We start from the raw sequence: 16,215 nt of genomic DNA on the forward strand, positions 1-16,215 counted from the left end.
CTGCTAAATCTCTTGCCATCCTTAATATAAAATTGATTGGAAAATAGAAATTAAAACGAATTGATTATTCCCAGAAGGTGAACTTAACTAGTCTGAACGGGGACAGCTCCGAAAACGATTTCTGTAATCCTTACAGATTAATAATCCTTTAAACTCCTGTCTCATTTGCATAAATAAATTATTTACATATTAGTCAATAGTTACAAGGTAGGTGGTAGGTCTGCAGTTCATGCCAATGAATTTCCCATGGGAAACGCGTAAGAAATCTGAGGAAAATTCCTAACAGAGTTCCTGTTACAAATGTCTTAAATAGTAAAATGACTTTACTAAATGAACACCATGTTTGATTCCTTGGTGATTAAAACCATAAAACTTTCATGATCCAAATTATTTGTTTAGTTTTCCTTTTAGAGGTGTTCTGTTTATCGTATGCATTTTGCAAAGCATCATCCTATTTTAGTTATTTATTTTCTTTGGCTGCAGATGTTAAATTCAACCAAAAGTATAGCATCTTAAAACTGAAGCTATGTCCAACCTGTTAAGTGTTCACAAGCATATCAGCATTTTAGAATGTAAAATGGTGTTTGTGTTGTCCTGCTGGTGAGCCCTGTGTGTCTTCCTGCCCTTGCTGCCCAGGAATTTGAAAATGGTGGATATTGTAGCTCAGAAAATGCCCTCAGAGAATGACGTGCATGTGGCGAGAAGCTTTCTTACGAAGATTTTGCGAAGTTCCATGAGGTATGATTCTGTGACTTCACTGTAAAGAAGTAGTGCATATGTCCTGTCCACTCCCCCCTCATCATGTCTGCCTTGTGAACGTTACTATAGAACTCATTTGCGTAGTAAAGTCCTTTGATATCAGCTTTCTGTCTCTGGGCATCTTCACCTGCATTGTCCTGTGATTCTTATCATTCAGTAAAGTTCATTCCATTTGTGTGGCATGCTTTTTCATCCAGATAGACGTAGAATGCTTTTTGTTTGTAATTCTGAGCAAATGTGTTAAATTGTGTTTTGTGTTTGCCTTGTGACATGCTACCTCAGAAAGAACGGCTTTGAAGGGTATGTGACTTGTGGCTAACTATCATATGCACAAAGCTTCTGAAACAAATCTAAAATATATCACATTTCTTCCCACTGTGACTGATGGAGTGAATAAAACATATGACGCATCAATGGTTTAAAGAGTTTGTTTGGATTTGTTTAAAAAGCTGAGTCCTTACAGTGCAACATACCATTTACTTGAAATCTCAACTCCAACGTCTGGCCTTATGAAATATCCATTTTCAGAGCTCAGACTGCTCAGGCATCCAGGTTTGCAAAAGACCTGTATGAGTGTACCAAAGTTTAATATACTAACACATACATCATCTGACACCTCAAAGCAAATGTGTTTTTAATACATACTTGTGTGCTCAATTTAAAAATTGTAAGTCAAACTCATGCTCAAACTTCTCACAAGGCAACTATTGTCTTATTTTTGAACCTTTATATTTGCTGATAAAGTCAACATGGAGTGGTTTATAGATGGAAAAACAGTGTTTTTCATCAGACTGGTCTGTAACCCAGTCTGTGTTTTTGCCCTCTCTGCAGACGGAATGAACCCATAAGCAGGCCTCACTCCTGGCACTCCACCAAGTTCAATGAAAGCCAATCAGAAGCTGGCAGAAGGCAGTCCCCGCCCACCACAGTGTGGCACCCCAGATATGATGCAAGGTAACTGAGATTTAGTGGTTTTGCTGCTGATTCTGAATTTGGGGTGTTTTTTAATTTACAGTACACAATTTCATGATTTTAGTTTTCAGAATTTAGAGTTGATTACTTCTCATTTAATTGTTTTACACCAACAACTATTGCCTCAAACTTGTATTTTTTCTTTTGAGATGACATGTTGGTGTATGGACCTTACCACAAGGGCTGCTTTTCATTGGCTGATGCCCATTCTACGTGGTCACGTGCGTGGCCGTCTCACAAACACACTTAGCTTCCCGTTAGCTAAGTACAGCATAATGGCAGAACTGATACAACTTCTACACCTTGAAGCCTGTCTGCTACACAGTCTTACGTTAGCTAACCAGATCAATATGCAATGTACCTGTATCTGACATACACTAAAGATTTTATTTTAGCAGAAAAGGCTTTGGACTAAACTGTTACTCGTGTTAGCCACGTTAGCACCAAGTACAGCTAGTCAATCAACCATCGCTGTGTTCATTGAATCAAACCTGGAAACTTGATATCATAACGGACTGAATGTTATGTTTTTAACGTAATCTTTGCTCGTCTTGCGGGGCGCAGGCGGTTGCCACGGTAACAGGTATGCTTAAACTACAGAGAGAGAGAGAGTAAAAAGGTAGGAGTGGTTTTGAGTTGATCACCTGTTTAGGTTATTTTACCTTTGTTTACCTTCGCTGTGGCGCATTACAGCCGCTGTAGTTTCTAAACGTTGGACTAATTACCTCGTTCGTTTGTGAGTTTACGTCATTCACAACAAACATCAAATACAACAAATATATTTCATAAAATTTTAACAAACAAATGGCTTCTACCGCGATAATTATGTGAAATTAAATTAATTATATCCCAACTTCAGAAGATTTGCCTTTACCTTTACAGAGCTCTTTGGTTCCTCCCATCAGTCTGTAGCTTCTCATATTGACGTCATCAAACCAAATTTCAGATCTACCATAACTGACTGACACCTGCTGGCCTCAGGTTTGCAACCAGTTTGTGACTGAGAAACCAGTAACCTCCTCCCAGATGATGACATGAGCTTGTTAGTTCCTCTGTCCATTGTAGTAGCTGATATATTGAGAAAATCCGGTAGAAATGATGCACTAATGGAGTCATGTTTACATAGAAACAACGAGCTGCGAGGCTTTGCTTGTGAGACTTCCGGTCACGTGGGTCGGTTGTGGGCAGAGCTTGGTAAGGTCCATTCTGATGTCAATAGACCTTACTGAGTTACTCTAACTAGGCATGGAGCAGTGTGAGAGTCTTGTGGTGCAAAAATATGACATTTTCACAGGACATCTATATAGAGTATTAAAAATATATATATTATTACAGGTAGAATTGTTTCTTTGGGAGTATTTATTTATCATTATTTTTATTTTGATGCATACATGCAGTAAAGAATCAAATAAACACCCTCTACATTTTGCGATAGTTTACAAATCCCTATTCATTATATATGTTTTAACAGATGATGTGAGCTCTGCTTAGCCTAACAGACACATGCTCTAAGGTAGTGATAGTGGTGTGTAATTACAACCAAAAATAACAGCCAAAATTGTCTCTCCCATCCTAGCAGTGTGCAGAAACAGGACAGGCAGCAGTTGAAGTAGCATTAATTAATGTTCCATATCATCTGATTACTCCGGCATATTCTCTAATGGAAATTCCTGTTAAAGTAACTCCAAACAGTTTGAAGGAAAATGTTTGCGGGTTTGAAGCTGTATCTTTGTCGGACCTTTGATTACCTTGATACCAGTAACTGGATAGTGTCCAGATCTTAATGAAAAGGTAAAATGTAGGGTGTCTCCTCATCCTTAAAAAGTTTAAAAGTTTAAATTCATGTATTTAAATTAAGGCCTTAAAATATCTTGAATTCCTAAAATATAAGTTCGCCATAAATATCTTAATTACATGTCTTAAATTTTGCCGTATATGTAGTTTTTTATGTATGTAGTCGGTAATTAGCTGCTCTCTAGCTTTTAGTGTCCATCATGTGTAAGTGCAAATTTACCCCCAGCTGGCTACTTGGCTCACTTCTGCTGCCAACCCATACAAGGCGAGGTGTATTCTGTGCAAAAACAACAAAAAAAAAGTTTTAACTTTGGGACGATGGCGGTAAGGCTACAGAGAGCCATATGCAGTGTGAGAATCACACAGTCACTGCCAAGAGCCCCAATCAGACCCCAGAAATGTAAGTTTTCATTAAGCTCTATTGATTGTAATACAGCAGCGCCCCCAACCATCTCCTGTATTTATAGTTTTTTTTTTATCTTAAATTTTATTCAAGACAGCATGAAAAAGGTCTCAAAAAGTCTTAATAGCTGCACATACCTCGCTATAGGAAAACCTCATTACTCATATGTTGTATCGTTTAATTTCTTGCAGCTCCAGCTCATCAATTACAGATCTCTCCTCTAGCTGGGAGCAGACAAACCTGCGCAGAGTGTCCGACCAGTTCAGCTCTCTTGGCAGCATGGACAGTCTAGAACATGGTCACATGTCGCCTGCTAAGTCAAACAACAGCATGGAGCACCTCGGAGGAGGGAAACGAGACTCTGCCTACAGCTCGTTCTCAACAAGCTCAAGCACTCCAGACTACTCACTCTCAAAAAGCAATGCTGCCTCAACAGAGAATGTGGCCTATAAGGTCGGTCAGTGGGATGCAGGAGCAAAGCACAGCAATGGCAGAAACAGCCAGAGTCTGGCTGCTGAGGGAGGCAGACAGGATGAAAGACTTGCATATTTTCAGATGCCAGGAGTTAACTCAGGCCACGGTGGCCCACAGGTTGAGGATTTGCCTGGGTCCCGGCACTCTTCTTCAAGCAGAACCGTCTTTGGACCTGTGTGGAATGTCCCTGAGAAAAAGAAGACTGTTTCAGCCTCTTCCCCTCCTCCGCTTCCGCCTGCACGTAGCGATAGCTTTGCTGCAACCAAGGCACACGAGAGAGGGAAGGTTAAAACTCACCCAGAAGGACCTGATTCACACCTGGCCTGTAAGGTTTCTGCCGAAAACCGTCGCAGTCACAACATTTCTCCAAAGAATGACAGTGAAAATGTTTATGGTGCATCTGATAAATACAGCCATACCCAATTTAGCTCCAACAAGCAATATTCCCCCTACAGCGCTGATGTTGGGCAACAACAAGCTCCCCATGCTAGCCAGCCCTCCCATCTAAGACAACATAGTGACAAAAGCACTTTCCATCCTCAACCCTGGTCTGTATCAAAGCAACAAAGTGTAGGTGGGTACCACAGCAGCTCGCAGGAACCTCCCAATAATGGTTCTGCTCAACACTCGGCCCAGAACCAGAGACGAAGTCTAAGCAGCTCGCTGTCTTCTGCAGCTACTGACCAAACCACAGAAGTCACTGGACCAAGCCGATATTACTGCGTCACCACATCCAATCCGCCTAACACCTCACCTTGGTCTGATGCACCAAATGACCGGAGGAGCGGTACCAGTGAAGATCCACCACAGGCTGGAACGGTCACCAAAGTCAAATATCATCTTCCTCAACAACATCAACACCCCTCTCACAACAAAGACAGCAATGCCTACAGCAAGCACCAAGTGACGACTGTCCCGGAAACTTCTGTACTCCAACACTTCTGTGACGATAGGGAAAGCCATAGAGGTCACGGTACACAAATGGCAGACCCTCCATACGTCAGTAACCTTCCTAGGAGGCAGGCTGAGCAAAGACGGTCTCTGGCAGCTCAGCTCAAAGACTCTCACCAAGACATTAGACTTCAAACTCATGTGAGCAACAAGATCTGCCCTCAGACAACTCCAATGCTTCACTCTCTGTCCATGGATGCAGGAGATCAAGAGGAAAAAACCAGTGGCTCAAACGCCGAGGAGTACTTTGAAAGCAATCAGGTAAAACGCAGTGAGCGGTTTGCCACCACACTGAGAAATGAAATCCAGATGAGAAGAGCAAAGCTGCAGAAAAGCAAGAGTGCTGCTGCTCTCCCTGGGGCTCAACGTGAAGCAGACGAGCAAAATTCTTGGAAATCTACTGAAATTTCCACCCCAGCTTCTGCAGAGGTGTCCTTGCAGTCTAACTGCTACAAAGATCATGTAAAGGAAGCTCAAGCCAGGGTGCTCAAGGCGACCTCTTTCAGGAGGAGAGATCTGGAGCCTGTTTTGGTGGACCTTGCTGCCACTGAGGTCCAATCTAACTACCAGGCTCACAAAGATGGAAGTGCTCTGGCAACGGTCACGGAGTCGGGAACAAATCATTCCGCGGGTCACGTAACTCGCATTGGATCCCGAAAGCGTTTCCCTACAGAAAGGAAGGTCCGGTCATATTCTGAGCCAGACAAAATCTACGAGGTAGGGGTTAGTGAAGTCCCAGCTCTTACTAAAAACGCAAACTCTTCACTAGACCAACAAAAACTCTTAAATGAAACTGTGAAACAAGAATTTCCTGATTACATGCCGCCTAAAAGCCAATTGAAGTATCAAGGCAAAGATCAGGCTTCTAGCTGTGCAACAGAAAACACAAAGAAGGAAATCAAGAGCACTAAGGTTTCTTATTCTTCACCATCCTTCCAAGACACGCAAAGACTCGGTACATTCGCTGAGTATGAAGCAAGTTGGAAAATACAGAGACAGCATCCAGAGAAAAAAGCGTCTGGACGGTATCATTCGGCCGAGAACATCCTAGATCCAGGACCAGAGGACCGGACCCAGAGGACGTGTTTCCATGAGAGATCCAGATCATCGCCCTCAGCAGACATATACGGCCAGGTAAGTTAGAACGCCTTTGATTTCAGGTGTTCATTAATTGATAAAATTGATTAATTGAATTTTTGGCTTAGGAAGTTTAAATTTTTGGAAAATCTAGATTTTTTTCACTAATGCACTCCTTGAGTTTCCATAGTTCAGAGTGATGTCAGCACGCCCAAAGCCCACCATCTTGTTTGACAAGCGAGCTTTACAGCTTCTGTTGATTTGGACTTTGAATTCAGGTCAACTCTAGGACAAAATTAAGGGTCAGGCTAAGATTGTTTTTATTTTTTTTTACAATGATAAATTCTTAATATTAGTAGAATAAAGTCATAATTGTTGGAGAGTGAATCAGTAATTTTATGAAAATTCCAACACAAAAAAGTAACAAGAAAAATATATATCATTCCTCATAAAAAGGACTTTTTTCCCCCTCATAATTTTAAGTCATTCTCTTAGTAAAATTGCTTCTTTATTCTGCTAATATTATGACAAGATTCTCGTACCCTGGTCCTCATACTGTGCCATACAATTCACATAAGGAATGATTGAAATAAGTTGCTTTTTGACAGTATTTTATATGTATGTATATATTTTTCTAATAAGGAAAGTGAACGAATTTTTGAGATTTTATGTTTAAATCATATTGCCCAGCCCCAACATAAGAACAAAATTGAGTTGCTAGCAGTAATTATTAATTATAGGAACATTGCTGAGTAAAGTCAATGCACTTCCTGGATTGGCTGCTTTGCAAACATCATTCCGTACCACTGGGCACAGGTATTTCAGCTTCCAAACTGCATTTTCTTTTGCATATTTTATATATGCTCTCTGGAAAAATTCTGCCAATAGGCAAATCTTCTGTGAATAATTTAGAGTTAACGCTTCACAGAAAAATGTATGAATACTGAATCCGTGAATAGGTTTGATTAAAGTGTGACAAATTCATCACGCCCTTCTGATTGACTGTAGAGAAAGCACCAGAAGAAACGAGCCAAGTTAAATATTAATGTATACCTGTTTGCAAAGACACACCCTCATACTTGTAGATTACCTTGTAGGCATCAACCTGTTTAGTTTTGTACGGCAGTAAGAAAACCACCCAGCTGCAACATGAGCTGGTTTCAAGACGTTCATTTGAGTCTCTGGGATGTTTGAATGTTTTTGCATAAGACTGTGTTTGTTCATCCTCACTTACAGAAGATTCCAAAGCCCAACACAGGAGATTCCAAGAAGAGTGAACCTGCTGAAAAGCTCATCACAGACACAAGGTGAGTAAGTCTTGTGAGCATCAGCATAAATCTGCCAAAATACAATGTTTTATTTTTTACATGTACAGTATGTGCACATGGGAATGTCTCTAAAGTTTTTATAGTCCCACTAGAAAAGTTACACACTGCTTGAATACTTTGACTTTTTTAAATCTACCTTCATCATACTATCAGTAAATACAGTGTGATCTTCTTCTTACCGCTGTTGCACTTTTCCTTTATCAATGCAAGAGGCCTGCACAGGAACACTGGAGTCTTTATAATGTATAAAGGCGTTAACAGTGGCAACTGTGACAACAGAAGCCGTCTCTCTAGCCGAGCTTTGTGTCGATTACTGGAGGCTCAGCGGTGTAGGCGAGGCATCTGAATATGTCTGTGACAGTGAGGAAGTGTTTCTTCAGCACTTTGGGAATTTGATAGAGGGCCCAAGTTCACAGAATCAACCTAGAGGCATGACATTTTTACCAATAAGGTCTGTGATTGTTCTTTTGAGTTCTTCAGAATGCAGTTTATTATTTAGGACTCTGCTTTAGTTCACGCTAACACAACTGTGTAAATGCAACTGTCTTGCAGTGAATTTGTGCAGTAGGTTGATCTGAATACTTCACAATTTACATTTTATTCTGCTTGGAAAGTGCTTGTATTTAAGTCTGTTTGGCACTATAAGAGCGATAAAACAAATAGTTGACCGTCTTCTGCATTTTATATTGAGACTTGCTGGGCATACATTAGGAATGACCAATTATATATACTTATTGATGTTGTTTTTTGTTTGTTTTTTAAGTGTCAGAAGTATTTTAATTTATCTTCACAACAATAAACTTGATATAATGATGCTGAATTTATAAACCGTACAAACTAAAAGTAGTATGAGGATTATTAATTTGACTATATGACCCACTGTTGGCTCCATGGAAGCAGCTAATAATATCAATATCTTTAAAAATATGATTAAATGCAGTTATTGTGTGGTGTTACACTACTTAATGTCACTGGTGTCCCAAAGTAGTCCCCTGTTCTTTATTAATTTATTTTGTTAGTTTGGTCCTTGAAAGGGGTATATTGGTGATAATATCCAAAACAATATTATAGCTTTTATCAAAGGTGGGGAGTCGAGTCACATGACTTGGACTCGAGTCTTTAAAATTAAGACTTGAGACTTGACTTGAAAAAATGCTCAAAGACTTGGACTTGACTTGACTTGAAGCTGTTTACTTGAAAAGACTTGATAATTTACTGAGTCTTAAAATTTAAAACACATTATTTATAAAGTGGCCCCATTAATTTATTTCACTCATTCTGTATTAACATTTGCAGACGTCCCTCTGTTCTTCCACACTCCGTATGTAGGTGTGCGTAAGCTGCAGCACAACCAATCAAATTAACAGGATTTAAAAATAACAACGGGGGAAAAATCGGGACAAAAAAACACTCAAAGCAGATATGCTCCTGTGAGCAATTTCTTTTGGTTACATCAATCATGAAATATCCAACTAAAAACGGAGTGAAACATGAAAAACCTGCAAGAGCAGGATCTCAGATGGAGATACAACAACTTCCAACTGTTCGGCATTTGAAGTTGCACAAAGAGATAAGCAGTATTTTTCTTTTACTGTGAGACAACTGACTAGCTAACGTCGTGTTAGCAACTCTGGGTTACGTTGGTGATACCGCTTATCTTTCACTTGTCTGCTATGTTTAGTCATGCTGTATAAATCTGGTGATTCAAACCGTGTTAGCTCAGGAAGCCGCTGGATAGTGAGCGGGGTCCGGATCAGGAAGCAGGTTCTGGACCTGAACTCAGGGAAGAGAGTTTCTCTCTGTCCCATCATAATGATGAACCGGGTCCAGTTCCATCACAGGATGGATGGTGTATTTATAAGGGAAACTACGGTTTTTTACACCCCTTTCCCTCCCTGCTCCCATTAGTATTTTCCCATAAATATCCCCTCCTCCCCCCACGGCTCTTACGTTAACGTTATTTTTACTCCCCCCCCCTCCTCTGACAGTGGCACCGGACAGAGTCATTTTCCATATTCTCAAAAACAAAATATGACAGGTATGGGTGTATTTGAAGACATCCATGTTGGGAAATTATATTGACAATAAATGGATTGTTTACTGCAGTCGGTACATTAAGTCTACTGTTTTTTCAGTAATAACTCTTAAAATGGCGGCGTGATGGTCGTTGCACAAAACCCATTTCCAAGTGGTATAACTTCCAAGTGGTATAATTTTGCTAGAAAAACAAATCAAAATCCAGTAATTTTGTTATCCTTCAAAAATTGCTGTAAAAGTAAAAAATTGTACAATTGTAAGGATCCTGAACGTAACGCTGTGGGGTAGTTCTGAGTGTTTCTGGATGGTAATGCAGCTCGTTATTTTGTGTCTTGGTTAGTGATTCTGGCAACATGTTTTTATCAATACTCAGATGTGAAATTGGCTGTAGATTTAACCCCACTTGGACTGACAGATATTTATTATACCATCACATCCAAATTCAAAACCACTGTGCTTTATTTGCAATGAGTGCATTGCATGTTTGATTTTAAAAGAACACACAGTCTATTATTTACATTTAGCATCGAACGGACTTGAAATGCCAAGCTCCCGACTTGAGACTTGACTCAAGTTTTGCCTGTCTTACCTTGAGACTTGACTTGACTTGAGGAAAAAGATTTGAAATTTACTTGAGACTTGAAAAACAGTGACTTGGTCCCACCTCTGGCTTTTATCATTTTCACACTAAATACCACAAAACACTTAAACTTTCTCGTTCATATTGCTATCCTTGATATACAAGTACAAATATAAGTCTTGGTATTTGAATGTTGTGCTTTAAAAAAAGTTAAAATGTTAAAACCGAGGCCAGCTGCTGTCAGTCTCCTGATGTTTATGCTCTTTTGCACGTTTATGTTTTTTATTTGTTTGGTATTTTTCCATGATTTCATCATTGGATGATGAAAGCCAGGCAAATCCATCCTTGTACCAATCAGGTTTGTCATGTGATTGTGGTAATTAAATAGCCACTGTGTAAAACTCCCAAATGCTTCACATACCTATAGGTTAGAGTAGTTCTTGGCATAACTAAAGCACCGTCAGGGTTAGGTTGATCTTGGTTTACAACCCACAACTTTTAAGAAGATATAACCATGCAGGGTTTGAGGAGAAGAGTTAACAGTCTAAAAAAAAAAACCCCACCAAACTACATTAAAAGAAAGCCGTTTTAGGGAACAGTACCCTCTATGTTCAAAATAGCTTCTGTGATTACACAAACTAATTCTTCGGCTGAGTATCATGATATGTGACTCACGACGTGACGTTTGCAGCTAGTTTTTCAAGAATGATCTTAAACTAAAGGAGTGTAAAGTAACTGATATTGAGCAACTTCATTGTTGAAGCAACTGCATACCACCCTCATGTTTGCGTTACAACAGCAGCGCAGACAGAGGATGTTATTGTTACGGTAAGGTCTGGTAGATGAGCTCATAGGCTTGCTCCACCCAGACGGTGATATTGATACAGGTGGAAAGTGACACCAGCAGGTGGCTTCAGTCACTGAGCGCTGATAGGCAGGACGCTCCCTTCATACTCCGTCGGATGGAAATTTAAGTGTGACATAAGGTGAGGTGGTTATCTTTCTAACATATATTTGGATCAATTAAAATTGCTGACAATTTTATGAGATGTGTTTGATTTCTATATTGTCAGTTTAGCCTGAACATTCATCTTCAGCCACAGATTGTGCTGTCCCTGGCAGAGGTAACCTCCATCACTGGTTTGAAGCCTACCCAGCTAGCACTGTGTTTTCTATCCCTGTGGTTTACTCTTCTTTGCTCGGTTGTTTTAATTCATCCATTAATTCAGGGCAGTTTTCAACCATAATCAGCTTGCTGGGCTTGAAAGAGATTGAATTCTCTGCTCTGACTAGCAAACGTGAAGCAATAATAGATTCCTTAGATTTTTCAGTAAGATTATTGTAGTAATCAAAGAGGGGAAAAAAAGCATTCACTGCAGATTTTTCATTTAATCACGTAAGATTTTTTTATACGATATTTGAAGCATATAAAATGCAGATGAACAAATAAATCGGTTCCCTTTTTTAAATAAAAGAAACATTTTATTCCTTTAGTGGATATTTGATTATCTGTAGCAAAGGATGTATCTGCAGCTAAAGAAAATATTTCCAACATCAACATGGGAAGTGCTCCACTCTTTCTGCTTGGCTTAACAGTGTAGGGATGATCTGATTGTTTCTTTTGATTTAATAGTTTGATAGCATAATGTGCTTAGTTGTATTTACATATTTTACAGAATTTGAAACAAGTGAAACTAAAACAATGCCACTTAAGGTGTTCTAGGTAGAAAATAGTTTTTGTTTTGTTTTTTTCTTAAATACAATTATTTGTAGTTTTGTACAGTTTTGGTTTAATTTCTTCCCTGTCTGTTGTTATTTTAGCAAATTGCATAATTAAGTCTGTATACTCTACTTAATCAACAAAATTTGATTTTGTGTATTTTTGTTGTTAAAAGACAAGCTTACAAAAAGTATTTTGAGTTTAAATAAATCTGACTGTATTTTTCTTTTTCTAGTTCCACTGACAACTAAAAGCAGAGGTCCCCTGTAGCTCAGGGCCTCATTATGACTGCATTTAGTGTTGATTTCATGCTTCCCCATTGAAACCTCCTCACATTATGTCGCAGGACAGAGGGAAGCTCTGAGCTCCACCAACAAACCTCCTTCAGGGCGACCTGTTGGAGCTTGTCAGGCTTTAAATCAGGAGCTTTGAGTTGTGGCGTCAGTCTGCTCCCGAGTCGCCATTTTTGATCTCGTGACTCCAGAATCAATTGAGCCTTTTAATCACGATTTGCCTGTTAATGACGCTGAGCAAAATTTGTATCAGAAGACGCAAGGAAATGTAATCTGTGTGTGTGAAACCATGATATTAGCCTGTTTGCTGTTCTCTTATGCATACAAAGCAAGCTGCATGGATCAGTTAATGACTGCTTTTAACTGTGCTGGGTGCGTAAATTATGCTGAATGATTGAACACTTAAAGGTTTACGTCTGTTTACAGTTCAGCAGCAGGCCTTTAATGACTACACTTCCAGCGACGTTTGCCTTATGGTGCACACTGCTAAAACACAAAATCATACTAAGGATCTTTGGTCTAGTTTTCAGTGCAAATATCTTAGTGCACTTGAAATAAGACGAAACTAATAACTTTTCAGCAGGATTTAGGAGTTTGTTTTAAGTAAATAATTGTTTAAAACTGGGGTATGTAACTTATGTAAAAAATAAAACAAAAACAAAAGATTTTTGTAATAAATTTGTTAAAACTGTCACTTTGTCATAACAGTATGATATGAGACAGACAATCTGTGAAGAAATTGAGCTCTTCTTCCTTCTTCCAGGACTAATTGCAGAAATATATAGCTCGGTCAGAAACAACCAATCAGAGCCAGGAGAAGGGTCTTAGCACTGTCAATCATCCTAGCGTATGTGTACTCCAAACACTCCCCTTTCTACAGCTACTTCATGATAGCGGTCCTGCCATGAATCCTCAGGCTAGGTAGCACAAACACTGATGACAGTAGATGAACTGTTTTCAATAAGTCGTTTCTTCACCATTAGCACATTTAGCAGCGCATACACAAAAGTGATTGACGGCACAAAGACACTCTTCCTGGCTCTGTTTGGTTGTTTTGGACTGGGAGTGGTGGGAGTTCATCAGATCAGTAGCGTTGCAAGCAGGTGGAGGAGATTGATCTTTTCACAGATTGTCTCATATTTAAAGAATTTTTTAAAAATAAAAGCTACATACCCCAGTTTTAAAATTAATTTTAAAATGTGCTAGCTCCACTAGCAGATTTTTTTAACTTATAACAAGACATTTTTCCCACTTTGTAAGTGAAATAATCTGCCAGTGGCATGAGCACTTTTTCATCAATATTAAGGAATTATTTGCAAGCTTCCATTTCTTGCTGAAAAGTGACTTGTGAGCTACTTTCATTTTATTTCAACTGCACTAAGATACTTGCACTGGAATCTACACTTTGTAAGATTTTGTGTTTTCCACTCTGACCTTTCCTCTAAAGAGTTAAAACTGGGACCACAACTCAGGCAGGAAAAAGTGATCTGCTCCGTGAAGACTTTGCGGGAACCAAAATATTCCTCTCCGCGCTGCCAGCTGAGCCGCTTGCTGAGCAGAGGGAGACGTGTGTCTTGTCATGGTGGCATAATCACAGTGGCTGATGCAGAGGGAGGGGGTGAACAAGACCCACTCTACAGCATATTATTTGAATAAGGTGCAGATGATAGGCTGTGCCTGCCCACCTATGTAATTAAAAGCTTTCTGCTGTGTTCCTCAGGTTCTCCAGCAGCAGTCCAGGTGACTGCAAAGTGGGAGAGGAGCCAGCAGAGATTGGGAATGACTCAGCGCCACCCCCTGCACTCATGACAGGAGCCAATCCTGACTGCAGACAGAAGTCTACTGCTGCTGCCACCAAGAACCACAAGTCTGTTTCTCCCAGTCCCACAGAGTCTTCCCACACTCAAGAAATCCACTTCACCGGCTTGCAGAGCGACGACGACGTCCTCGCCCAGTGCTCTTCAAACTTTGAACCGAACCTCACTTTTTGTCCCAATTTCTCTGCAAACACTGACTCTGAGCAGGGCAAGGGACTTGTGGACAAAGGACAAGAGGCAATACATCATCCATCAACATCCAATCCCCAGCCTGCCTCCTCTCCCCCGGCTTCCTCCTACAGACCCTCGGGGCTTTTCAGCATGGAGGGGCAGCGCTCTCCTTCTCCACAGTTCTCTCCACAGAGACTCAGCGACAAGCCTCCGGTCTCTCTGCACGACGACAAATCCCACAGGTAACGTTTGGATGAACGGTTTACTCTAAAAGGGAGAGAGTCTGAGTTGCCGCACGCACAAAAGGAGCATAATGAGTCACTATTTCTGTCCGAGCAACATGTGAGTGTCATCAAGCTGTGGTAACTTGGAGGGGGGATTCTCTGCTTTTTTTTGTACCTTTTTTATTATTAAGGCTGCCACTAGTTTGGGATAATTCTTCTAACTAGTTAAATGTTTCTAAGACAAACACGGTTCTGTTTGTTCCTGGTTATTTTTTTCATATAAATCTAGCAAAATCAGTGTCATCTGTTGTGAATTTCAGACGGATTTTTAACTGCGGCTAGTTGAAACTAAGAAAAGGGTGGGAGGAGTCTTAACTCGTCCTGGATGTTCCAGCACATTGGGCATGGAAAAAATTCCAGCTGCCAACATGCAGCCAAAGTTTGAAATCAAATCATTGGCTGCAGCGGCTGCAAGAAGAGACCTTTTTTTTCCAGACTGAAATATCTTTAAATATTTTTTGTGTTTGGTTTTCTTTCCGTTTCAGGGTGGAGCACTTGGTAGAAACCCAGAATACAGCAGCGAGGAAAGTTCCCATCAGGATTGTACACTCTGAGGGAAGTGAGGAGCAGGAGAACTCTCCGTTCCTCCAGCAGAGCGACCTTCCTCACGGCGAGGTCGAGGGCCGGAGCGTGGCCGGGTTTGGCACTCCGCCGGCTCTGGGACAGGACTCCGTTTTCTGCGCCTTTACCCGGCAGAGGGAGCCCGAAACCACGGCAGGTACCGAGACACAGCAAGCTGCCCAGAGTAACCCCTACATGGCCACGGTGGGAGATCATCCGAGCTCCAACATGGAGGAGCCCGGCAGCAAGACGGAAAGCACGGAGCTGAGCGAGGAGGAGGACCAGAAGAGAGAGGAGCTGGCGAAGGACATCATGGGGAAGGACAAGTCACTCGCTGATATTCTGGATCAGAGCAAGATGAGAACCACCATGGACTTGATGGAGGGGATCTTCCCACAGGAGGAGCAGCTGTTGGACGGAGCCCACCAGCGCAGGAAGGTGCAGATGAAGCAGAGCAACCCAAACCGGCCCGTCGAAGAGAGGTGAATCACTCTGTCCTTCGTAGCAATTGAGACGAACCAATCATGCGGTTTTCACCTGATAGGCTATAAACCAAGGGTGTCCAAACTTTTTGTCACATTGGCAAAAAAAATGGTCAGCTCAAAAGTACTACTCGTGGGCCAAAAAAATATCCTTTTTAACAGGTAAAATCACCTGAAATGTTGATTCTTTTTACCTATAAAAAAATAATTATGCATGAACAATTTTAATTAAACAAAGTAATCCAATTTGTTTTTCAGGAACGGGATCATAGATCCAAAACTTCAGATTTTTTTTTTTGCATGTTTTTCTTGTTAAATGAAAGTTTGCTTATTATTTTGGTGTGATGAAACCTCCCATGGTCTTAGCACTATGCTCAGGAGGAGTGCGGCAAATGTCACGGTCAGACAGTGGGGTGGGGGCTCTTTGAGCAGCGGAGGAAGGAGATTGTCCTGTCAGACCATCAATTCACAAAACGACACAAAAACAGAAAAATTCATAAACGTACAAGTGA

The 16,215-nt window shown here is 40.6% G+C and overlaps 1 protein-coding gene across 3 annotated transcripts in view; it reads left to right on the forward strand.

Annotated features, from left to right (window-relative positions):
- Window positions 1-16,215, forward strand: part of shroom2 (shroom family member 2) — a 47,252-nt gene that overhangs the window by 26,652 nt on the left and 4,385 nt on the right. The window contains exons 4-10 of one of the 3 annotated variants that reach the window (XM_023339366.1): window positions 637-738; window positions 1,042-1,059; window positions 1,591-1,713; window positions 4,120-6,487; window positions 7,667-7,737; window positions 14,109-14,618; window positions 15,146-15,703. In XM_023339366.1, the coding sequence (XP_023195134.1) occupies window positions 637-738; window positions 1,042-1,059; window positions 1,591-1,713; window positions 4,120-6,487; window positions 7,667-7,737; window positions 14,109-14,618; window positions 15,146-15,703 (3,750 nt within the window). The remainder of the gene's footprint in view (window positions 1-636; window positions 739-1,041; window positions 1,060-1,590; window positions 1,714-4,119; window positions 6,488-7,666; window positions 7,738-14,108; window positions 14,619-15,145; window positions 15,704-16,215) is intronic. The other 2 variants (XM_023339367.1, XM_023339368.1) reach the window with 2 other exon arrangements.

The sequence above is a fragment of the Xiphophorus maculatus genome, chromosome 9, assembly GCF_002775205.1.
Source record: "Xiphophorus maculatus strain JP 163 A chromosome 9, X_maculatus-5.0-male, whole genome shotgun sequence".
In the NCBI taxonomy this organism is placed as follows: domain Eukaryota; kingdom Metazoa; phylum Chordata; class Actinopteri; order Cyprinodontiformes; family Poeciliidae; genus Xiphophorus; species Xiphophorus maculatus.